Consider the following 26,839-nt stretch of genomic DNA (forward strand, 5'->3'; position numbering starts at 1 on the left):
CTGTTTTTATACTGCAATGTTAAAATCTTGAGTCTTTTCTGCCAGTGAAGACCACAAAGTCATGGAGATTCATTGTTATTTTAAAACATGACAAGCTGGCCTTAAGACCTTAGGGGTCCTTTCTTCAGAAGTCAAGCTGGTGATGGATAAGGAGCCATGAGAGTTATGTGTATCTTAACTGCAGGAGTTCAATTAAGAAGCCAAGAGTGTCTCAGGTATACCAGCGCAAATGGAAGTGCTTGCTTTGATAATGTCTCTGTAGATGCTCAGTGCAGGTAGTTGGCTTCCCCCAACTCATTTCTGATTGCACAAGGAGGTTAGCACAGAACGGACCTGAAAGGACTAAGCTCCATCAATGCTCTGTGAGTGCTAGAGAATACCACAATGGGGAAATGCTATCAAAATCACTGCATCTGCAAAGGGATTTGTCAGAAAATGGGTAGCTGTATGATCTAGCCCTCAGCAGCTATAACCATGAGAGCTCTGCTGCCTCTCCTTCCATGACAGACATTCTCTTCTACTGTTTATACTGTTCAGAGAGTTTTCTCAGTCAACCCTGTTTTCTCCAAAATCATTTTTGCAGTTCGTTTGCCCCCCACATTACTTTTGTTTATTTCTTACAACTGTTAATTTGCTGAACAACACAACTTTTTTTTGGTGCATGTTTGGCCAAGTTTCACTGTATTTGCTCTGGTGGCAGGGTGGATTTGCTTGAAAATGTAAGGCTGAAGTGGATTCAGGAACGTTCACCACTTTTGCACACTCCTGTAATTCCTAGTATGCTTGTCTGAATTCAAAGGCTTTTGATTTTCGGACTCTCTCCCTTCTTCTGACAATGTTTCAGTGTTCTTACTCTGAGAACTCTGTTCTTGGTATTTAGCCAGACTCACTTTTATTGCCATTTAATGCCATATTACTGTTTGGCCTATTCACTTCTTATAGAAATCTGTTGCCTGGCCACTGTCCTTTGAAGATAGGAGGACACTTATTAAGTTCCCTCACAGCCTTCTCTTCTTAAAGTAGATACTCCCCCTCCTTTCAATCACTGACCATTTTTTTTTGCTTGCCTTTGGATCTACTTATGCACTTCTCATCTTCAAAGTCAGTATTTCCACTGTAAACACTTTGTTAAGAACACATCCTATTTTCAGCTTCTGATATTGCAAGATGCTTGATATCAGCAGAGCCCCGTGAAAACCTGTCTCATAAAACTTTCTAAAAGCCAACAGAGCTGTTCTTGGAAAGACAGGTCAATCACGCAGCACAGTGCAGAAATGACATCCTGTATTTTTTTTCTCTTCTGTTGCAAATGCTTTGTGTAGTTTAAGTATTATTCCCCCATCCCTGCTTCTGTTTTTCCAACTGTAGTAAAACAATGGACATTATGTAAGAAGACAAGTTTGTTGCAGTAACTTTTACAAAACAGAGAATTTCGACCCATTTTTTATTAGAGCTGTGATTAGAATTAGACACTGTTTTCTGTATATATCCTATTTAAGGGGCTTCCTTCATTTTTTGATTTCAGTTATAAAAAAGATCAATTCCAAAAGGAAGAGGACTGGTCCAAAATGCAAATAACTGTTAGATCCTTCGGAGCTTGAACGTGTACTTTACTGTGTACACATGTCTGACATTATACAGGGAAACACTAGGCTTTGTTTTTTCATAGTACACATAAAGTTACTGTGACTTAAACATGGGTTAGCCACAAAATTAACTGTGTATTCCTGTATTTACCTTCAAATTACAAGGTGTAATTTACCTTCAAATTACTATGCTTATGTCTTACTACTGCATGCTCTATTGTGGTACCATGTTTTGTGCCGATGATTCCTTTCACTGATGTGCATATTACAGAGATAGCAACTTTTAAATTAAAAAATAAAAAAAAAGCATTTATAGTATTTTTCTATAGTATTGTAATAATTGAAAATGTACATATATGTAGCTGAGAATAAAACTGTGAAATTAATATGTTTTGGCATTGTTTAGTATAGATACAACTGCAAATATCTTGGTTTCTGTAATGATTGGCAGTGAGAAAGATAATACTCCCATGCTGCCCTGCGTTTATCTGCTATTTTTGGATGTTGATACGCTAAATCACAGAAATAGTAGTCATTGTTGAAGACAAGGTCTTTGTCAAAGAACTTTACAATGTTTCTTCTTCAGTCTCTTCACCCTTGAAAGAACATTCATAAGTTCCTGATGAATATGATGTCAAAGGTTAAACAAGATGAAAAATAATGCATTAGAGTCACATGAGATTTTTTTTTTTTTAACTTGAAAGCTACTGTAAGGCATCAACTAAGCACACAGCTCTGAATTGCCAGACTGGATGTCTTTTGCTTTGTATTCTCTCTTCATGCATATTAATGGAGGTCTTCTCTAGTCAGATCAAAGTTCCAATAAGAAAAATATTCACATTAAAAAATTAATTACAGTGTTTAGCTTAAGTAATTAATTGACATAATCACACATGCTTTTATATACAAAACATTAAAGTGAGAAGCTACATTATTTGGTGATAGTTTTCAAGATAGAACAGAAGCGTATAATTGCTGTGTTGAAATTTCATTTTGTTAGGAAATAATTTCACAAACATTCTCTTCTCAAAAAGTCTAACAGAGCAGGACAAACAAACAGCTGACGTTCGTTTGTAACAGAAGTTAAAAAGGATAAAGGATTATTCCATCACTGAAATTGCGGACTTCTTTTCTAACTCTAAAAATTCATTTGAAAGTCATCAGAAATGTCTGTGTTATGGCTGTTTTTCTTATCTTAAAATGAAATTAGACTTTTTGGGTACTTGCAGAGCATTTTTAATAATTAAAGAGTTCATAATTAGATGCTTATGTTCTGGTACAGTGACTGAAAAGAACATGAAGTGCCATAACTCAAACAATTTCAGAGAGATATTGTGTTCAGGACATGATAAATGATATGATCAGTGAGAGAAATTTTACTTCAAGAGCAGTTAAAAACACTGGAACAAATTAACGTCCAGCATAAATGAAGTCTACTGTTCTGTCCAGCATATTTTGACTTTATTTAAATACTATTTTGTAACAGACATTTAAACATTTATTAAATTCAGAGTGAATTTTCATCAAGTTGATATTATAATAGCTAGTTCTCAAATCCATAAAATTTAAACAAACAGAGATTATTACAAACAGAGTTATTAGACCACTCATTTTAATTCCTAGAAAATCACAGGCTATTGTGTTCCATTCAGTTATTAACCTAGAACTCAAATGTGAGTCCAATAATGTGTTTGATAAAAATATATGTTGGATTTGGATAACACATTTCTTCCACAAGGTCACTGAGACTTAGTTTCAAGAAAACAAAATTTGGAGTATTTCCTTTTGAATATTTCACTGTCTATTTACTTAATTTCCAATATAACCTTGCTTAACATCAGCCTGTGGCCAGTGGCTTTTTCCACACTTCGAGTTAGCTTAAAACCCCTCTCAGGTTCAGCATCCCACATTAATTTCACAAATTTTAGTTTGACAGCAGGAAAATAGTGGAGATTCTTTAAGCCTTTGTTGAGACACACTTTTCTTACTCCTCAATTGCTTCTGTAGCTCCGTTCTGTATCCTTTCAAATTTTCGGCTATGTTTTGAACATCTACATTATCAGGGTAGATCTATTTGCAGGTTCCATACTTAATTAATTCTGAGCTGTAAATAAAAGCAGAGTATAGTCAGGCTCCTATTCACTACTTCCTTTATACCAAATTCTCTGTCTTGCTTTAGTATCATCTGGGCACTCCTGTGAGTTGCTGTTTTGTTCCTACCCAGATTCATTGCTTTCAGTGTATTCTCCATGCAGTTTTCTCCAGTGTTGTATCCTATATATATTTTTATATATATTCCGGAATATGCATATTTCACTGACTTGGAACATATTTTGTTTCAAACAGGTCACTAGCTGTAGAAATACTGACAGAGATGTTGAATAGTACAACACTGTGAAGAGATCCCTTTTTCTGATGCCAATCCTTTGCTGATTGCTTTATTATGCATATTCGTTAACCAACTCTTAATCCAGTTAAAATACACTTTGTTGATATTGTGTAGCGCTGTATTTTTAATTAGAATATTGAATGATACTACGTCAAAAGGCACACAGAAATCCAAGTGTACCTACATCATTATGTTTGGCAACCTAACTTGAAATCTCATCAAAGAACAGAAGAGGATTTGTTTGACAAGGCTTATTTTCCACAGAGTTATGTTGACTAGCATTAATTATATTCCTGTCCTTTAATAATTTATTAATTGAATATATTTTCAGTTTTCCCTTTATTTTTCCCAGGACTGATGTTGGGCTAGGACACTGCAAGTTAATGTATCATCTGCTTGCCCATGGTGGAATATCAGTATGGTACATGGCACTGCTACATACTGGAATATCATTGGCATGATTCATGTTTTATTTAGGCCTCCTAAATGTGACCTTTTCTTACTTTTGACATACTATTTTTTTACTGATGGAAAAATCTCATCAGCAAATGTGGAAGTAAAATAATTGATGTAAATATACTGAAGACCTAGTCATGCCACTGTGGAATTTTTAGAAATGAAAGAGAGAGCAATGTGAGTGTGGGAAAAGATATTGCAAAACACTACCACAGTTTTACAACACGAGGCTGTGTGCTCAGATTACAAAGTGCAAATGAAGAAGTTTGACTCCGCGTCTCTAATTCTGAAAGGCAGTTATGTTCCTGTTCTCAGAACTGGCTTGTCGGAAACAGGGACATTAGGTTACACATGCACTGGGATTTGTTCTGGATTCCAAAAGCTATCTCAAAGTGTTCATTTCTGTTCTAGCTTTATTCTAGTCTAACTATAGTATTTGAATTTGTTCTGGATGCTTTGGGTCCCCAAATGCTTCGTGTTACTGGTTCTGAAGAGGTTTTAATTTCACAGTAATTAGGATAGAGACAAGAGATAAGAGATAAGACATAGAGATAAGAGACAAAAGTAGTGCCTCAGAGAAAGGCACTTTACTGCTGAATTTCGTGCTGTCCTTCACTCCTCAAATAATCTGAAAAATTGCCATTTAAAATGTGCAGCCACATCCACTACGAGAAAATGTCTGAGAGGACAACCATCACTTATCTGCATAGATTTGTCACCTATGTGCACACAATAGTCAATATAGCTTCAGGAGTACCTGGCAGGAAGGTTCAGGCCACTAATTTTGCTGAGAATTAAGCAGGTGTTCCAGCAGGACATCTCTGTCCTGGACTGTGTCTGAGGCTCTTCTCTCCCTGCAGTCAGAATCTACCTGGTTCCTCAGCTGGTCATTGGGTCCCTATTTCTACTTAGGTTTCCCCAAAATCAGGCATATCAAGGAGCAAGGTAATACATTTTACACAAATTAGGAAGACATAGGGATGATTAGTAGCAAATGGTCTACTGACAACTGCTCATTTTGTGTCAGGAACCAGAATCCAGTTTGCACAGAGCCATTGGTCTTATTGATTATCTATCCTGAAAAACATCTTGAGGTCTTCCTTTAAGGTGTTTTGCTTTAAATAAATAATTAAGTATTCATTATATAAGGAAAGAAAAACAAACAAACAAAAAAACCATCCTCTATGTTGAGACTATATTGTTGTTGCAATAAAGAAGGTATAAAAATAAATGCTGCATATCCCAGATTCAAAATTTTTTTAACAATTTTAAAATGGAAGTACTGGGAAGTCTCCTACCTTAAAAATTCATGTATTCTCTGACAAAATGTTATTACTTACTATAGGAACTCTTCAAATGATAAGGAATTAGAAAATTTCTGCTGGAATTTCCAACACTGCTGAAGGACACTGCTGGGATTATTGGACAAAAAAGGAGGATGCTTTTACCCTAATAGCTACTTTTCTCACTTGTCAGATAAACAGAGATCTTATTTGGTGGATTTAAGATATGTTCAATGCCTCGAAGCAGTTTAGAGCATGTATACCTAGGCTCTTTGTCCTGTAGGACTGCTTACACGTGGGAGTGATATTTCAGTTATCTTGCTTTTCATATTTATTTTACTGATCCTCTAACATAAATATTTAAATTTTATCGATTCAAATTTCCCTATTTCTGAATTTACTTTCTTCCTCAGAAGATCAGGGCCTTGTCCAGACAAATTTTGAAAATCCCCAAGGATGGAGATCTCACAGCCACTCCAAGCAACCTATGCCAATTCTTAACCACTCCTTTAAAATCATTAAAAGAAAGTTCAAAATCAATACAAAGTTTATTGCTTGTAACTATGGTAAAAGTTATTTTTAAATATGTGTTTAATTTAAAGCATTCGGAAAACCTAGCCTGAGTTTAATATTACTGAATAAGATAATAAAAATTTTCCAGCACACAATAGCCTGATCATACTTGATAATTGACAGGTTTCATAGAACGATTAAGTTTTGAGTTTCCTCTCCCATTTCACACATGTTGTATGGGCAGGAACTGTCATTTCTAATTTTCAGAGAGCTTGACTTTGCATTCTTAACATTCCTTTAGCATAACTTGACTTTTTCTCCCCATTTATTATACATCAGAAATACGACTGTAAAAATAGGAGTTCAGTCCTGCTTTGCCTTTATACAGTGATTTGACTTTCAAAAGGTCTTGACTTATTATTATTATTGACATTGACTTCTCAGAGTTATTTAGATAAAAAAGGATGATTAGGGACAACTTTCAGTACTTTTTGTAAATATAGGCCTAGATCGCCTTTTAACTCCAGTGGTTCTGTGTTAAAATGACTGCATTTTGCATCGTGAAACCATACCAAGAGATCCCATCAGTGGAGTTTAAATTTTTTTCTTGTTTGTGAAAGTTGAAGACACTGCTGACAAGATCTAAGCACTGAAAGAATGTCAGATAAGAGAAATACTCTTAATAATCTTGATTTTTTTTCTTGATTTTTTTACTTGAATTCTTCTCAGAAAACATGGAAGTGGTGGGATAGCTCTGTAACGACTCACTGGGTAATATGACTGCACATACTTTTAGTCTGCCACCAGCAATCTGCAGGCCAGAGAAAGTAAAAAGCAAGCCACTTTTCAGCAATATCCTTGTGGCTTAAGTACATTTCTGTTTAAATTTCTGTCTGTATGCAAAACTTAAACAAAATAAATTCCCAAATTTTTAAACAAAGTAATATAGTTTTAAGATATTGCAATTTTCTTATGTTTCTCATTTAATTTGAAAATATCCAATATTCTAGATTTCTTGCTTTAGGTAGAGCTGTAGAAATTTTAAGAAAACAAGGAATGAGTTTTAAGAAAAATTCATTGCTCTTTCAAGAGAAAAATGCAGATAGGGTAAAATGCAGTAATTGTATTTGTAGTCTGTGCTTTGGTCCTGTCCCATTTGTATCATCCTAAGAAACTGCATTTTCAAAACTGTTGACTGAAGTGTTCTTAGTTGCTGGAAAGAGATCTTCATCAGTTTGGGCAGGGAAGGTCTAGATTATAGGTGTGTTTTGTGACTTTGGAATTCAGTGCAAACAAGAAGTATCTGTGGGCTGTTCTGAAACAGCAACAGAAAACAAAGGTTTACAGCAAATTCCTTCTATACAATGGGACATCTATTCTTTCTTTCAGCACCTCAAACTAATACTTTTGTTAAACTGATATGCAGTAGATTTCCTTTCTGTGTTCTAATTTAGGAAGCAACCTGATTGTCTAACTTTCAGTGTGAGCACAAGCCTTATTGAAGCTGTATCATTCTTGCTAAATAGTGATAAATCAGAGCTCAAATTAACCCTGCATTATACACTTTCTAGAACTAGTGTTGCAGACACTAAGTGAGACAAAGGTCTCGCTTAAGACAAATAATATTACAATCTAAGTAAATCCTGAATGCACATTTAGTTTTTTCTTACAAGGGGTGCATACCTTCTTGACATGAAACAGGGGACAATCAAAACAATGCATTTAATATTTTATATCACTATTTTAGTGGAATATTATGACTTTAAGACTTGCATCAAAATAATTAATATTATATTCATTACTGTGCAGCTTAAACTTTTTATATGACTAGAAAATTAGTTTAAAGAAACATAAAATAATTTTAGACACGCAACCGTAACACAATTAAAAACCAAAGTAACTTCTGTAATGTAAAGAAATATAGTTAATTTAAGAAATATAGTTAATTTAAATGCAAACCCCCTTTGTGAGGTATTTACCTCTGCTTAAGTTTGTTAAAGGGATTAAAAAGAAGTTTGTTTAATTGACAGAATTTTTTTTAATAAACAGGGGCTGCAGAGGAAGTCGTGCTATTATTTAGCAAATATTAACCATGCTTACAAAGAAGCCACTTAAGAAAAATTTATTACATGAAATCTGTGACCAGTCATTCCATAGCTAAAGGAGAAAGCCATGGCTGAAATGACTGGGGTTTGTGTATGCAGTACTCCTCCAATAGTTAAATTGCAGGAATGTGACACTGATCTGAGATGAGAACTATCTGAAGTAGTAATTGTCAATTTTTGTAATCAAAGGACAGCCCAAAGTCTGGCTCAATTTGGCATGAAGGCTCGGTTTATAATGTCATACCAACTCAAAAAGTGATCTGTCCTCAAGAGGCACTTCATGAAAACGGCGTGGCTTGAAAACAGTGGATGGTCATCCAGGACTACAGCTTATACTGTGTGTTTATTTATTTATTTTTATTTTTCTCTATTTTTATTTTATTTATTTATTTATTTATTTATTTATTGTGAAAGGGCAACAATGCCTCATTTAACTGACTGTACGTCTAACAAGGTGAGTCCAATGTGAATTTAGATATAAATGAATGCTGTTGATCTTGAAGGTGCTTACGTTGTTCTTTATATATTTTTTTGCTGTTTAAGTACAAAAGTGTAGTTGCATTGTGATAGTAAATTTAGGTATGCATGTACACTTCTAGATTTGATTGCAGTGATCAGAGATTCCAACAAAGACCAATTTTGCATGGGAAAAGTAAAATGTGTAGCACACTTCTAATTTTTTTCTCAGGGTTGCTTATGATCAGACAGTTGCACTTGATGTTCTCTGCCAGTTACATCTGAATTATCCTCTTCTATTCTATGGTTTGGTAATTATTCAGAGGATCTATTCTGATACGTTTGGGAAAGATAGCACATAAGAAAGAAATGTGTAAGAGTACAAAATTTAAAAAAAAAAAGAAAAAGAAAAAAGATTTGAAGCAAATAATAATGATTCTATCCAGTGATATAAGAACTGATTCTACTGTCTTGAAGTTTTCTAAATCGTCACACTGGCAAATGCTTGAAACTTTAGCAGTTCTTTCTATTTCTTTCCAGGTACAAACACACTTGGAAAATCAGTCTAGATACCATATCCAGCAAAGTCAGCGGCACCAGGTGAAGCAGTACTTGACCCTTGACACAAAACTGTCTAGCCAGACTCTCTCCCTGTCCCACTCCCACACAGTCCAGCCCACAGGAGTGACCTCTATTTTAAGGAACGGACACATGCCTCCAGTCAGTGATATTGGCACACCAGAGAGTCCCGTGACCAAGCTTCTGGCCCTTGGAGGAGAACATGAAAATGCGGTAGGGCAAAGCTAAGAAAAAGAATGGGGAATTGGGCATTGTTTATTTCTATGAAGATGTAATAGGATTCACCTTGTATTCACTGTGGGCAAGAGATTATTGTCTTCACTTTCATAGAGCCTTTAGTTGCAGAGCATGTGCCCTGAGTCCTTTCAGATTACACAAACAATTCCCTTGAATGCCATGCAAATAGCTTATTGCAAGATCAGGTTTCTAAACTATGGCCAATGCATTCCTAGCAACTTTTTTTTTTTAACCAGATAAGAGTTATTTCAGTCTAAAAGTACTATCCTAGCTGCATAACAAAATTAAATACTGATTAAAGATGTAACTGAAAGAATCATTCATTCATTTTTCAGTTAGCTGGTATATTGATATACAGGTTATCCTGGGTAAATTGGCATAGATCTGCTAACTTTAGTGCCACCATCGATTTTAACAGAAGTACAGCTATTATACAATGTCACATTCTCAGACAGTGTGAGATGTAGATCATTATGGCTTTTAATACTTCAGTAGATCTCAAGAAGTAGTGCTTATTAGGTAAAAGGAGAATTCCTGCAGAAATAAGTGGAGGTGCCATATCATATCTTGGGCATTAATAGAAGAGTCTTATGAATACCCTGTGACCAATCTGAGCAAACTTGGATGCCATACAGCGAAGTATGAGTGAATTGAAAGGACAAAACCAGTACTTGTTGGAGGGCTCATTTGTGAACTCTCTGTTCTTTCTACATTGACAACTGACTATTAATGTCAGAATTATGGATTATTGAAACCATTACTCTGCAAAGATAATTTTAGATGGCCTTCATGGTACTCTGTGACCTAGCAGTTACAGTGTCCTGGAATGGTTCTTAAGTACCTCGTATATGTGACCAGGAACAACTGTTTTCTGTACTATCACAACTCTTTATCCTCCAGAGCAAAAACAACTGCTTGCAAAGAACCTCTTATTCCCTACTGAGCTGTGCCTGTTGGTATTTGAGACGGTGATATTTGGAATTAACCAAAATCCTTGTAGGGATCATTCCAGTCACACAGCAAGAAAATGTAACAATATTAATGAAAGGTTCTACTTTTACTGCCATAGCACAAAAATCTGTCTCTGATTTTGTGGGTCGACTATAGTAGGAGGCATTACTTTCAGAGCAACCCTTGAAGACATGCTGTGTCAATTGACCTAAAAAGACTATTGAATGGTCCCTTGACTGTGAGCAATATTTCTCTGTGCTGTGTAGTGATATTTCTAGTTGTTGCATGGAGCCTCCTCCATTTCCTTCAGCTATGGCTTCTTCTATATATTCCATCTGCTTCAGCAGATTTTGATTCAGACTAGAACAAAAGTGGGTCCAGAAGGCTGGCTAGAGAAATATCCAGTGTAATGCCAAGCACAACACAAACTGTTGAATCTTGAGAACGGTGCATAGTACCAAATCTTGAGTGACTCATACTCTTGCAGAACCACAGGTTCCTTTCAGTCTTCCTGCGCCAGTGGAACAATACACTGTGAATATGACACATTTGATGAAGGTGACAGATCATAGTTACAGCTTAGCAACATGCTTTTGTTGTCTGATTTTGGTGTTGCAATACGGGATTAGGAAAGAAGAGTGAGCTGTTGGCTGGAAAGAAGGATGCTAAACCTAGGAAAGAAGTAATGCTGAAGCGCAAAAGTCTACAAGAATTTTAATAAGAGAATATTTTGTAGAAGTACTTGAATTATTTGAATTTTAAGATATAAACTTCTGGAATTTTGTATTGAAGTAATAAAAACAATTATATTACATATATTTTCAGAATAATATTTTCTGCAATAATAATAATTATTGGTCTTAAAATATTATTTCACTAGATGGAAGAAGTTATTGAAGACATAATCAATATGGAATCAAGTTTTAATGATGATGGGATAGGTTGCTCTGAAACACCTCTTCTGATGCAAAGAACTGTAAGTATTTTGTGGAATTTGGTCTTCATATTTATAATAGAGAAATTCACTGAGTTATTCAATTGCACATTACATGTCAGAAGCCAAAGCAGTGCTATCAGTGGATTATTCTTCTTTAGCTACCTGTCTTTTTGTCAGAAAACATTATAGGAAAAGGTTTCAGTGTGGTGGGGACAGAAGTGTTTTAAGACTTCTGATTAGCTACTGAAATACCTTGAGAACTTGTGGTTCTAGCCCAGCACCAGCTCTATTGTTACAGCTGTAGTTCACATGCCGAACTATGAATACGCAGATTCTCTCTGCTCTCAAAGGTGTTAGAAAGCTTTGCTTAAAGGCTCTTCTACCTTGTGTTAAAAATAAAATAAAAGCTTGGCCACATAATAGTACCTAATGTATTTACTTCAGTATCATATATTGAAACAAGTGTTGCCCCTATTGGTTTTTGTAAAGTGAAGTTGTGCTTTTGCTGAGTAATATTAACAACAGTGATGAAATGCTTTACAGTAGCAATCATAACAAATTATTATTGCTCTCCACTCTCTTTTTTAAATAAAATAATGTCAAAGGACTGACAAATTTACTTAAATTTTCATACATGATACAGATTTAAAGAGAAAAGATGGACCTTTTCTGGACACAAATGCTCATTATCATTTGGGAAAACAGTGTCTGCAATTTTTTTTTTCTGGTTACAAAACATCGTTGTCTACCAAAAAATATATTAGAAGACAAGATCTCTGCATCACTATGTTGCCCACTACAAGGTCCAGTTTTAATGGCAATTAACAATTCCATAAATACCTGGCATTTGCATAGCATTTACAAAAGTAATACAGTATAATTTGTACACATCTCAGTACAGAACATAGCAAAGAAATGCTCCTTGGGGGCTGAATTAATATTTTGGTTGAGATTAATGTGAAGCATGGGAGGATGCTTTCAGATGTTGGTTGTATCATGGACTGGGATGATGGGAAGCATGAATTCTGGGTTTTGAATTGGACTTGCACTCCCTCAACACCTTTTAAAACTGGATGACATAAATCTACCCTAATTCCAGACTTATTAGTCTTTATCTAGCCGTGAAGGACATACACCAGTGAAATATACTGAATACTCTATTCTTGAAGAGCAAGGTGAGAGTAAGGGTTTTTAGGCCTAATCTACATTTTACTTTCAAAGATTTTATACTCCTACAATGACTGTGTGCCAGATAATGATGTACAGATTTCTGTTTGTATAAAGGATATCAACAAGTGGCTAGGTAAACTGGAGAACAATGTATGTTTCCAAATATTCAATAACTTGGCAAATTGTCGCTTGCCTTCCGCTGTGCATGCAAACTGTGCCAGAGTGGGAAGAGTCAAGCAAATCTCTGCCTTTGCCTCTTCCATCTTCTCTTTTAGCATTGTGCCCTTCTTTAGCACAATGCTGAAGTGTCACACCTTAAATGTTACGTTCCTTGGATTACTACAATTGGTGCAAAAGTGTCTCTCTGAAACTGTGATAAAATTAGTGTCCTGGTTTTCTGAATATGGTAGATGATCTCTTCTTCTTTCTTTTTCTTCTCCTTCTTTTTTTTTTTTCTTTTTTAATTTCTTTTTCATCCTTTTCCCCCAGAAATCTTTAAGCTCGACACAGCCAAATTTCTGATTTTTCTCAGTAGACAGTGGTTTGGATTAAGGACTTCACAGTGTTATCCATTGTGTGTTGCTGTGAACTTAGTTTGCATTAGTTAGATGCATCCATGTACCATTTTAATGACACGTTAAACGAGGACACTGAATTCTATAAGACTACTCATGTGAATAATTGCACAGACTCATTGCCTGACCCTGAATTAATGAATTACAGTCATGTATTAGTAGAATCAGAGAAGTGAAAACAAGAACATCCCTCCATCTCTTATTAAAATTAAGGCTTCTAAAGTGCAGTTACTCTGTCTTTTATTGTGCTTGGCCTAAAATTGACAAAACTTTTTTGGTTTTGATCAAGAACTTAAGAATTGTTCCAAATAGGGAATAGCTTTTGCTTCTCTTAACACCACCCAATTGCTTTAAAATTACCTTCTAAAATGACTTTTAGAAGTTGAGTTACAAGACTACGTCTACCCCATGTGCAAGAGATCATACTTCATCTGAAAGTATTTGTAAACCCTGTTATAGAGCTATCCAGAAAATACAGCTGAAATTATATGATCTATTACTTGAAGAAAACATTTTGTTCACGCTGGAAAATGTACTTAAAGAGTAATAAATCTGTAAAACAATTAGAATCTCTACTTTTAACCAGGTTCAAGTGGTAAGAAAAAATTAGATTTCTCTGCTGATAATGTCTAAAATTTAACAAAGAAAATTTGCAATTGAAAGAGAACACAACCAAATTATAACCCTTTTCCTAATTTCCGTAATTCAGTCTTGTGAAACTGTTTACTAACAGCCAATAACATACAAAACCATATTATATGAAATCCATTTCTGTTCTAAATAACACATTTAGAAAGACAGATATCTTCCTGACCTCATAGACAGCACTGCAAAGTTTCCATTTGAAATGAATATGAGTGAGTTTTTGAAGGTGAAGAATGTTGTCTCATATGTTAACAGATTTTTGTAAAGTAAACATTTCTCATTCCCATCAAAACTTTGTTCTTATTCAAAACCTTCCAATTATCTTCAACATTTTACTGTGAATTTCAAGTTTATTAAATTTCATATGCTTGGAACATACAAAATGTAGATGTACAGGTTTGTAAGTGTAAAACAAATATTACATAACTGTTGAAAGTTTAGAGCAAGTACCAAAAAGCTGTGGTTTGTATCTCTTTTAATACCTGAAGGAAAGTGTAGGAAACATGCTGGATCAAGGGAGATATGCAGAGCATTAGTCACAGTGAAGAGAGCCAGAAAAGAGCAGAGTTAAAAAACAGGATCTCTGCACTTTTCAGTATTGGATTTGACAGTGTGTGACCCAGGGAAACCTTTTGTTTTTACTAAATGCTGCTTTGTTTTGCTAATATGTGTATACAGCCCTAGGACTCAGCAGCAAACCATTGATTTAGCAAACACAAGAGTCATCTCTGTGAAAAAGTTTGGCATTTTCCCAGTGGTTTCCTTTAGAAATAATTGCTGAATCCCAGATAACCACTGTGTAGATACTGGGATAATGATCGCTATTTGACATGGAGTCCGCTCAAACGTACATCAAAGGCATTAGGATATTTACTGATTTATAGTGAGAATAAGATGAGAAGATACTACAGTTCTGAAAGACACAGACTTCTCCTATGGCGCTGTGTGGGACAGTGCTAAAAATGATTCAGTTTTGTGAGCATATCCAAGGATTATAAATTGTCTTTTGTTCTGATACTCCAGAATACAAGACCTTTTAGAAGTACTCCTGAAGGGAAACAAAGAGGCTCTGTATACAGTAGGTGGCTGGTGGTGAGTGAAGGAATTCTGCTTGAGGGAGAGCACTACCATAAAAATGGTCTTGAAAAAATCCCCAGCAATGGCCCACTAATGATCTGGCCCACTAATGGTCGAAAGAGGTGGGTTAACTGTTACTGGAGTAGTAGGTATGGAATGGTTAAACAAAATGGAAAAATTCATATTATTTGGGACAAAAGGAAAAGCTTCTCCAGGAAAAAAAAACAAACAACACCTCTTTGTTGATTTGTTTACAATGTCCAGCACTAAACAGAGTTTAAATAAAAAACAAACAAAAAGCGAGACACAAAACTAATGAAGTGTCTTTTTCTCTGTACACTGAAATTGTCTGTTTTGCCCAGCAATTATAGGGATAGTTACAGTTTGTCCATAACCTGATTCTTCCCAGCTTCCACCTTTACTTTGCCCTCCCTCCAAGAACTCAAGTGGCTGCCTGTAAGATAAAGGGGGCCTCTAGTTAAATCATTAAAAGATGCCTATGATGTTCAGACCAAAGCAATAATAAAGCTAAGCTCAGCCTTATCAGCAAACCTCAAAGGGTTCTCCTTCCATTCCTAGGCCTGTGGTTGTAAACATGTAGCTTGAACACTGCTTCACTAACTCACTTTCTGCTTTCATATTTGCTTACCCATAACTAAGGAGTCATTGACTGAGAGGAGAAGAAAAAGACTTGGGCATCCTGAAAGGCATGCTTTTACTAGCAATTAGATAGTAGCGTTGAAGTGGCATGCTTCAGGGAGCAACAGCACATGGGGACCATAGTGCTGTGGGGATATGTTGGCTTACAAGAGAGCTCCTCTTGAAGGGTCCTAAAAGATTTCATGACTTCATCACTGCATGTTTTTGGTACACTCTCACTGAGATTGGTCTGCTTACTCTCTGCTTTGGAGTCAGGTCAGTTGGGATTGCTCCACTTCTCTCACTGTTGCAGGAAAACAGTTTACAGAAAAAATCCTGATTTTTACTAAGGCTCACCTGTGGCTTGACTTTGGTCAGCTCTTTTGGCATTTGGAAAAATCTTGGGATGTGTAAGAATGGGTTAGAGGTTAGATCAGGTCAAAAGAGGCTGGTTGTTTGCCTTCTCTAATATGTATGATTCTGTCGACTGCAGACAGTTCTCATTAAATCTATTAACTCTGCATTTGATTTTATGGAGACACTATTAATAAAAATAGAGTCAGTCTGCAAGATCTCAATTCTGTTACAAGCTCTTTGAGGTCACAGTTTCTCATCATGGCATTAATAATTTGGATTTGTACTAATTATTTTTGAAATACTTATGGCTACCATTTGGATGAATTACTAAAACTGTTGTCAGTCCTATTCCCAAGAATTATACCGAAAAAAAGAAATTCAAGTAGGTATCCTCAAAACTGTTTTATTCACTAATTGTTGGGAATACTAAATCATGAAATAAAATCAGTTTTCCAATCAGGTCTATTTTGCATTGTTGATCTAGATACCCCTATGCTGCATAATCATATGATTATTTTTTAATTTAGGGATTTTTTAATTTAGGGATTGGCCACTTGCCAATCTTTACAAGTTTGAAAAATCTGCTAAAACACTGTAGAGAAAGAGCTAGAGTAAACATTAACAAACTCATTTGCTTAGGTTGGGTAATTTGAAAAGGCTGCATAACATCAATGAAAATGCTTTGTCAATCACATTCTACACTAGATTAGTCTTAAAGTCCAAGGAAGAATCAAAGTTCACCTTTGCATATAAACTTCCGTCTAGCAGTTCTGGTATCATTTACAAGTGTAAAGAAGAAAAATGAAGGAGAAAGAACAGTCTGTAGCAATTGTGGAAATAATAGACTCCTCAAAAATAAAACTGGTGAGCAATTTTTTTCTTTGGCTTTCTTCAATACTATAAAAGTTACTAGATGGGAAATTGTGTCTTTCAGCAGCAGAGAACTAGCAATGAAATGCACAAACTGAGAGCTCCTCAGAACTGTTTTCTAGAGCTGAAAAAAACTTTCTTTTTTCCTCTTTGTTTTTCTCTTTCTAAAAGGCAGGTAGACAGAAAGGGAAATATTCTTAAAAATACTATAGTTTGTACCTCCTGCAGAGGGAAACTGGAACATGGTCTTCATCTTGGAGCTCAAAACATTTTGTACAGAGGTAAAAGAACAGAATAGATAAAAGAGGTTTGTATTTCTCATGCTCACAAAATTTACTTTTAGTAAGAATATGTTTTGATATTATATCTTAATTTTTTAGATAAATTACATATCTCTGAAAGTCTTTGGAAATAACCTACAGGCAACCTGTAATGCATGCAATCAGTATCAGCTTATTAGTTCCCTCTTTGGAGGAGTTAGCTATGCCCAAAGAAACATGCAAGTAAGATTTTATCACAGAAATGCAAAACCAGAAATAATTAAAACAAACAAACAAAAGCCCAACAATTTGTAATCCAAAATCCACAATTTGTAATCCAAAACAATTTGTAATCAGTGTCAACTCGTTATCAACATGCTGCCCAACAACTAAAGCTGAATTAATCACACCTAATCATAAACTACTCACATCTCCCCATCTGAACTCTTCACTTTTTGTCTTTCAGGGGCAATAGCAGCCAATGATTTGTCTCACTGATTTTACATCAAACATTTAATATGAAATACATTGCAGTGAAGAAGTATCTATGTATCTCCACAAATATGAGAGGAATCCTAAGAGTTCACTCAAATATTCATGTTTGCTCTATAGATATCTGTATTCATTTGTATTCCTGGTCTGCGGAAACAGGCAAAAAACATATATGAAAACTTTCAAAACAGAGTTTTATCCCTTCTTATAAGTAACTCCAGTACCCTCAAAAACTTGCATTGGTTAAAATTTGAAGAGTCAGAATTTCAAAGTAGATCCTGAACTGGTGGACAATGGATAGAACTTCAAATATGTGTTGATACTGTAGTCTGCTTTTGTTGATAGGTGATAGAATCATAGAATGGTTTGGGTTGGAAGGGACCTTTAAGATCATTTAGTTCCAACCCCCTGCTATTGGCAGGGACACCTCCTTCTAAACCAGGTTGCTCAAAGCCCCCTCCAGCCTGGCTCCAGGAGAGGGCATCCACAACCTCACTGGGCTGTCTGTTCCACCATCCTCACTGTAAATGATTTCTTTAGATATTTAAATATTTTTAGTTATTTAAACAATGAATAATTGATATTTCTTTAGGTATTCGGATCTAGGCTAAACCTACCCTCTTTCAGGATAAGCCTCTTTCAAGCCACTTCCCCTTGTCCTGTCATTACATGCCCTAGTAATAAGTCCCTACCAACTTTCCTGTAGGCCCCCTTTGTGTACTGTAAGGCTGCTACAAGTTTCCACCTGAGCCTTCTCTTCAAACAAACATATTTGTTTTTGGTGTGGGCACTCCTCTCTCATTCTAAGCTTTGTCCAGCTGGATCCGGAAGAAAATTCCTGTACTTCAGGACTATCAGACAGGTTCCATCTTATTCCAAAGCCTTGATAGCAGCCTCTGCTATGCATCTTAGGTGTTCTTATCTTTACATAGCAATGCAAGAGCTTAAGTTCTTACTGTGTGTCAGGTAGTCTCTATTTCCCTAAGGCTACATTAAAAAAAATTGTAATAGAATAATTGTCTGTAATAGATAAACTGTGGCAGTTTCTTGAGCTGAACTTTATGAATATCTGTGAATGGCACTGGCACAAACTGCATAAAAGATTTGTCTACTCAGGGTCAGCAAAAGTGGCCACTATGTTATTGCATGATAAAACAGATGCACAAAAACCACAGATTTTCTGAAGCCTGTTTTTGATAAATATGCTCGTGAAAGATAGACTTACTGTTCTTAGTATCACCTTCTCCATCCACCAAGGTCTTTACTACCTGCATATGGTAGTTTATAGCAGAGATATAGGCCATTTGTTTATTGTAGTTTATGTAGTTTTATATGCATTTATATTTTCACTATAATTGTGAATATATTTGAAAACAGTCACTACAAAGAGGAATTCCAGCCAAAATAAAACCGTGTGTTTGATGATAGATAATCTATTAAACACAGTAGATCACATAATACTTTACTACACAGTATTCATATGCTTAGATGATATGTGAAATGTAAGAGGATATACAGAGCGCGTAAATATAAATATATGATAGCAGTAGTGATAATGTTGATGCTTGTGTCTGTATTCAAGAGAAAATGGCTGGCATTCACATCCCGAAAAAAAATCAAATTTTTTCTTGTCCCTCAGCCTCATTTTTCTTCAGATTTTTTAATGCCAATCACTGTTTTCAGAGGAACACTTCAGATGATTTGGCATATGTATTTAAAGAGGATAATGAGAGAAATAGAAGAAGTTGAAAGGAACCAGGAATTAGCGAATTATCTGGTGTTACTAATAAAATAATCTTAGTAAAACAGCTGGCAGTCTTATTTAAATTGTCATTTTTGAGTTTCAGACTGTAGAGATTAGTGGGGCAGTATCCTGGTGGCTTTTTATTTCTAGCTCTCAGCTGGCTTATGACATACCAGGACATCATTTCACTTTTGGTTCATGTCTCTTAAGTTAGATTTGTAGCCAGAAAAGCCAAGAAAAAAAGAAAAAAATAAGATGAAATAAAATAAATCAAATTAAATAGAGATGAAAACTGAAAGAACAGAACTCTGCAGCAAAAGGTTGATTCTCCAGCAAATTCTTTTGCTTGGTCATATTTGACCAGACATTTATCTAGACAATGTAATTCTATGTATATGATCAGGGCAGAATGTACTATAACTGGGAAAATGAACAGAGTTCATTTTTCTGTGATGAATAATGAACCAGCTTGATGATCATTATTTGAAGATAAGAAATGAACTAGTTTTCATACATAATGTATAATATGTAATATAGTATATCTGAACATTATGTTCCTGGTTGAGAAGCGTGCAATTATGAACCATGTTAAAGATAAATATAGAAGGAGATACAATTTGTTCTAAGGAAAACAAGTCTGAAAAGGAATACATTTATTTCTGCTGTTCTTTTCAGATAATACAAAGAAAACTGGAAAATTTGGATATTAATTATTTCTAAAGAACATCTATTTTCAAATACATCAAGTGTTTTGTATTTTAATTAAAAATGGACCTAAAATCTTTAGCTGTTCTTGATCCAGTTTCTAAACAGCATATGCAACTTTTCTGATATCTTAAAGTGTAAACACATCTTTGCAACAAAAAGAATATCACCGTTCCTGTCTTTCACCTTTCTTCAAGCAGTCTAGCAACTGCAAAACAAAGCCAGAGGTTGAATTTCAGTCTTCTGAGTATAGGACTTTTATTGACCCACAAAAGCATTCATCCTGTCTACAATGCTTTTGAATTAGAAGAAAAGTCACAACTCAGTAAAACATACAATGAAGATATAAGAATTAACCCAGTTTTCCCCTCATTGGAAATTGGAAACGGTATACCAGATACCACTATTTAGAAAATAGTTGCAGTGAATGTGGTATTACACTCTCATTGATCAATTCTCTATCTGGCCAAATTTGGTGCACATTTTGAAGTTTATCTATGGACTCCAAAGACTGAAAAATAATTGAGTTTGTGTATCATGTCTAAGCAGGAAAGAATCCCAGTAATAGGAATAGTGAACACATTTGATTTTATTTCGTATGTAAAATGAACTGTGAACATGGTTCCAAATTTAGATTTCTACATTTGGAATGCATATGACATTAGTATAAAATCTTTGTAAAGTCCCTCCTTTGATTTTTTAATTAAAATGAATAAGCAAGGATCACACTGAGATAGATGGGTACTAACATATGTTCTATGGCTAAGGAGGAGAAGTAGCCTCATTTTACAAAACTGTTCTTTGAAGTGATGCTATCAATTAGGTTCCAACGATAACATGATTTAAAGGGGATATATTTAGGGATAGGCAAGATTAAAGTATTGTACTAATATTTCACATGTGAACACTTTAATCTGGATGCACTATGAGCAAGTACTATTTTTATCAAGCACCAAAAGAAATATTCTCTTATAGAGATAGTACCCAATCTTTCAGGTTAGGCAGCTACAGTTTCTTCTTAGAATAAGTAAGGTAGTACGTGCTTTGCTTCCCTGTTCTTTGAGTTTGCCAAGTCAGTACATACAGTACAAGCAATCTAACCCTGTGTATTGGAGTCAACATCTTCAGAACTGTCTGTACTACACAGACAGTGGATTGTATTACATATTTCTATTACTGCAGAATGCCCTCAAAGTGTTGTGTGCCTGCTGTTACTAACCATGAAAAAAAAGGGTAACTTAAGGAAGATTCTTCTACCAGGACAACTCCTGCGGCTTGCTTCCCACTAGTTATATTCCATGGGCTCCTCTGACCTAGACAGAATGAAGACTTCTGGTAGAGGAAGTCAGGTTCTGATCTCATCCTCTTCTGGGAGTTTTAACACTTCTGATCATATACATGTGCTGTTTGACCTTTACATGATCATGGAGGACTGAGAGAAATGGTAGCTGGACGACATGAGCTTTTGCCAACTGGAAGTCCATCCTTCTTGCTCTTAGGCTCCTCGGGGGAAGTAGGCTGGATGATTAATTTTTCTAACTTGCCAGGACATTCTAGATGACAATGAGGAAAAAGCACTTGTTATCATTGGCCTTAGATATTTTTGGGAACTAGGACGTGAAAGGTATCTGCTCTTCAAAAATGTTTGTACCTTCATCACTTCCATGATTTTTGGATGCATGGAGAACTGCTTGTTACTGGAATTATTCTTTCTATGTAGTCTTACATATCCGGGATTTATTGATTGTAGCTCCCTTTCTGTGAATGAATATTAGTGAATTATCTACAGATTGTAGAGAAAGGAATTGATCAGGATTAATTTCTAATTAAGGGGTGGGCTAAAAAGATGACAAAGATTTTTTTAAAAGATATTAATGAAGTGCTCCAAGAATCAGTTCCAAGCCTCAGTTTATTTTATGTTTTTATTAGTGAGTCAGGAATAAAAAGACACAGATTTTCTGATGCAGTTTACCACGGTAGCAAAAGTAGAAAGCATTTTCAATACAACAGAGGGTCAGGATATTGTAGTGGAAGAATTATATGACTGTGATGACAGAATAGTATAAATGGAAGGAATGTAATAGTGCAAGGTCATTCATTTAAATACTAATAACAGAAATGTCTGCAGTAAGCTGAGAGCTCATTAGCTGGAGGTGACAGAGAAAGATCTGGTTACATTAGTTGCTTAGAAGATGACCCTAAGCCATCAAAATGATGAGAATGAAAAAAAAAAAAAAAAAAAAAAAAAAAAAAAGGAGATAAATATGATCTTAGGATCTATCATAAGAGATTTCCAAAAGACAGGAGGGAATATCCACTGTAGAATTCACTGGGTTGAAAACTTTTAGAACTCTAAATAAACTGTTCAGAAAAACTAATTCAAAGCAGAAAAGGTAGAGAGAGAAATGTTAGGACAAATCACAACATGCAAGTATTGCTAAAGAAGTATGAACAGTTCTATTTAGCAAAACAAAAGCAATTGAAATATGAATGCCAAAAAAATGAATTACATAAGTTAAAGGAATATAAAAATGAAATAATATTTATTCAGGAATGGAAATAAAAATAAAGATTTTTAAGAATACTTCACAATCATTCAAATTCTGGAACATGCTCCAAGTCAAAATGTTGGAGATAGGAAATATAATTGATTTTAGGACAGAGTATGGTTTATTTATGAAATGTGATGCTATGGTAATTGAACCCAACATCCAAGAAACACATTCTAGCCCAGGGTCTCTGTCTAGACTGAACATTACCACAGTCAACAGAATTTTTAAATTAATAAAAGTATACTTGCCTTTCAAACAAGGTTCAGCTGTTATTTTCTACCTGTGCAAAATTGATGAAATCATAATCCTTACAGACTTGCATTACTGTAATGCAAATATGTCATACAAAGATTAGCTAAAATGAACAAATAGTTTAATAGTGTAAAAAACGATGTAAGTGAACACTATTGTGGCATAGTGTTCCTATAGGGATTATAAGTGAACAGGCGTAACTCTTATCCATACATGTTATTGTATGAATATATATAAGATAACAAGAGAATCCTTCTATTCAATTTCTAGAAAATATGGAAATGCTATTTGATTTAATTCTTCCTGAAGTTAAGCAATATTTATTAATAGCTGTCATGCTATAGTATCTGGAATAGTATGGTATTCCTCTTAATAAGGAAACAGTATTCCTTAAAAAAAAAAAAAAAAAAAAAAAAGAAAACCAAAATGACCAGATATATGGCCTGTTCAATGGTTTATGGACTGTTGGATGGATTAGGAATTGGCTGGCTGGATGCAGCCAAAGGGTTTGTGATCAATGATTCTGTGTCAGGGTGAAGGCCGGTCATAAGCAGTGTCTCTCAGGGGTCCGTCTTGGGACTGGTGCTCTTCATCATCTTCATCAATGACACAGATGATGGCATTGAGTGCACCCTCAGCAAGTTTGCTGATGACACCAAGCTGAGCAGTGCTGTCAATACATTGGAAGGAAGGGAAGGCATCCAGAGGGACCTGGACAGTCTGGAGAAGTTGGCCCATGAAAACGTAATGAGGTTCAATAAGGCCAAATGCAGGGTGTTGCACTTGGGATGGGGCAATCCCAGGTATTTGTACAAACTGGGGGAAGATTTCCTTGAGAGCAGCCCTGCGGAGAAGGACTTGGGGGTCCTGGTGGACAAGAAGCTGGACATGAGCCAGTAGTGTGTGCTTGCAGCCTGGAAGGCCAACGGTGTTCTGGGCTGCATTAAAAAAGGGGTGGCCAGCAGGGAGAGGGAGGTGATTGTCCCCCTCTACTCGGCTCTTGTGAGGCCCCATCTGCAGTACTGCGTCCAGGATGAAACTAGATGATCATTGTGGTCCTTTTCAACCCAGGCCATTCTATGATTCTGTGAGATATGAGAGATTGCAAACTGCAATCACTGCTGTCTACTGCCAGCTAGTGATCTGGTAGTGAACTCTTTATCACACAATTCTGCCTGCAGAGCAGTTTGGACACAAATTTCAAATGCAACAAACTCATCTGAATGAGGCCTTTACAGCAATCACCAGGACTCAGGTTTTTGTGAGATCTGCTGAACTCAAGCCAGGCAGTTGCTCAGGTACTTCAACTAAAGTTTGCTTTTATAATTGGTTTAAACTTCGAAGTTGAGCATCTTTCAGGATTGAGCCCAATGAATGGAAATTCTCGTGTTCCAGTCTGTGCACACAGGCACTGAAGATCCCATGACACTTTATACAAAAGGAAGAACGTTAACCCTAGTGTCCCTGCCAAATACTAACTTCCTTAATTACAGTCTGCTTTCTTTAATTCTCCTTGCAGTTTTAATTAGATACAGTATTATTCTCTTCCTGTACCACATTGTCACTGGTTATTCCCACCAAATCACTTACTGTGTTAAAGGTTTTTAATCTTTTGTCCAAAGCTGACTGCATTTTAGAAGCAGGAAAATGAGTAATTATATACTGCTATATTTAATGTGTGTGTGCTCACCCTGTACAAGCCACTTGCATCTAGATTCTCAGTCATACATACACAAATATATGTATTGTCAATGCAAAGGTTGAAAATGATGTGACTTACCAGGACTTCTCAGAACATCACAGATGTGAACCAATGTAACTCATGACACCTGCAGGATAAATAGATTATTTCCTGGGACTTCTGCATTTTCATACCCAAAGATCTGTGCTTTCACATCTCTAAACTGAAACAAGAAAATGCTTTTGGTGCAGTGTAATTAAGCGCAGATTTTAAGTGCTTTGGGATTTGTTGGATTTGACAGTGCTACGTAATTGTAAGATCACTATTGTACACAAATCTTATATCATTGCAAATGGTTAGTACTTTTAGTAAGATTTCATTGTGTTGTTTTTTTTTCTTTTTTTGTTATAAGACAATGTCAGTGTATATATTTATCTCGTAAGTTAGATTTTTAAGCTATTTAAAGCTTATATTTACAAAAAATGTTTTCTATTTATATGATATCATGAAAGATAAATGACATTATTGGTCATGGAGCATTAACGCATAACCAAACAGGCAAATCTATTTTAAAATACTATTTCTATAGCATAACCCAAAATGCATTTTAATTTTAATTATTTCAAAAAAAGTTTATTTATGTCTACATTTCTAAAGCAGCTTCCTACTTTCGTTGACAAAAATGTAACTTTCTTCACATTGTATCAAAATTGTCTGGTTTCCATTTTAAGCTTCTTTTCAACATTCTGTCATATTTGCAAGGATTTTCCAGGATGGATATCAGTGCTGGGCAAAATCAGGCAGAAAGTTGCAACAAAGTACTACTCTGCTGTTTTTTTGCCTTTGTGTCTTTAAACTTCTCCCATAATCAGCAATGTAAATACATTTCAGGAAAGATTCATTCTTCTTTGCTCACTGTTATGTGTTGTGGTTTAACCCAGTAGGTAGCTAAGCTCCACAGTCATTCACTCACACCCCCCACCTCCCAGTGGAATGGAGGAGTCAGAGAAGAAATGTGAAGTAGAACTCATAGATTTTGAGATAAAATCTATTTAATAAAAGGGAAAAAGAAGTGGAGAAAATAGTAATGATAATTTTTGTATATTTATATATACATATATGTACATCATATACATACATATATATACATATACACACACACATATGTATGTATAAAACAAGTGATGCACAACACAATTGCTGGTCACCAGCCAAGTGATAGCCAGCCAGTATCCAAGGAGTGGCTGCCCACCCCTGTCAACTTCTCACTGTTTTTCAAGGTTTTTTTTAGCATGACATCATATGGCATGGGATATCCCCTTGGCCAGCTTAGGTTGTCTGTCCTGGTTCTGTTCCCTCCCAAATCCTTGTGCCCCTTTACTCTCTGTAACCATCAGGGCAGTCTGAAAAGCTCAGATATCTTTGGCTCTGTGCAGCACTGCTAGAACTAAAACATTGGTGTGTTATCAACATTGTTTTTCTCCAGAAGCCAAAACATAGCATTAAATAAGACACTATTAAGGAAAAATCATCTCTGTCCTAGCTGAAACCAGGACATTATGTAATGGTGAAAATAAGAGTTTGCTTGGAAATGTTCTCATTAAAAATACAGCGAAGTTTAGGCAGAAAGATAGATGTGTAAAGCAGTCATCCTAGGCTTCTCTTAGCATCAGTAAGAAACGGGGATGGTTACACTAACTCTAAGTGACCAAGACAGGTCAGATGAATTACTGTTCGTCTTTACCTGATCCTGAATCTTGACATCAGGAGTTATTCCTAGCATGATAATTTACTACAGATTTTTCCCTGTGTCACCGTTTCACATAAAAGTTTGGGTTAGAAGAGAACTTACAGATAATCTACATTCATTCTCCTGTCAGGTACAGGACACATTCCACTAGATCAGGCTGTTCAAATCTCCATCCAACCTGGCTTTGAACACTTCCAGTGAGGGGGCATCCAAAACTTCTCTGGCAAACCTAGTCCAATGCCTCACCACCCTTACAGTAAAGAATTTCCTCGTAATATCTAGTCTAAATCTATCCTCTTCCAGTTTTGGAATGACTTGGGTTTCAGTTTCTTTTTTGTCATATCTACATGGAGTAATGAATCTGCTTTCCTAATGACTGACAAAAAAATGTCAAAAAATGAGGGAAAAATGCTGGAGACTGTGTGGAACAAAGATAATGTGGAACATTTGGGGAAATATTGCATTCCTTTGGCTACCCAATAGAAGTGATACATCCAGGCAATGATTTTTGGGCAGATATTTGCTCAAAGCCCTGGCTGTGTGGGATGATACTTCAGCAATTCTACTGATGGAAGGAA

At 35.6% G+C, this 26,839-nt stretch overlaps 1 protein-coding gene across 5 annotated transcripts in view; it reads left to right on the forward strand.

Moving 5' to 3' along the window:
* TFEC (transcription factor EC) overlaps nt 1-26,839 on the forward strand; it is a 93,767-nt gene that overhangs the window by 46,581 nt on the left and 20,347 nt on the right. For 4 of the 5 annotated variants that reach the window (XM_042816226.1, XM_042816227.1, XM_042816229.1 and 1 more), the window contains exons 2-3: nt 9,329-9,580; nt 11,436-11,531. In XM_042816226.1, coding sequence (XP_042672160.1) covers nt 9,329-9,580; nt 11,436-11,531 — 348 coding nt within the window. Of the gene's footprint in view, nt 1-9,328; nt 9,581-11,435; nt 11,532-16,735; nt 16,820-26,839 lie in introns of those variants that run through there. The other variant, XM_042816230.1, reaches the window with a different exon arrangement.

Source organism: Centrocercus urophasianus, unplaced genomic scaffold, assembly GCF_019232065.1.
Source record: "Centrocercus urophasianus isolate 14NV4802_14NV808 unplaced genomic scaffold, USGS_Curo_1.0 seq_15, whole genome shotgun sequence".
Taxonomy (NCBI): Eukaryota; Metazoa; Chordata; class Aves; order Galliformes; family Phasianidae; genus Centrocercus; species Centrocercus urophasianus.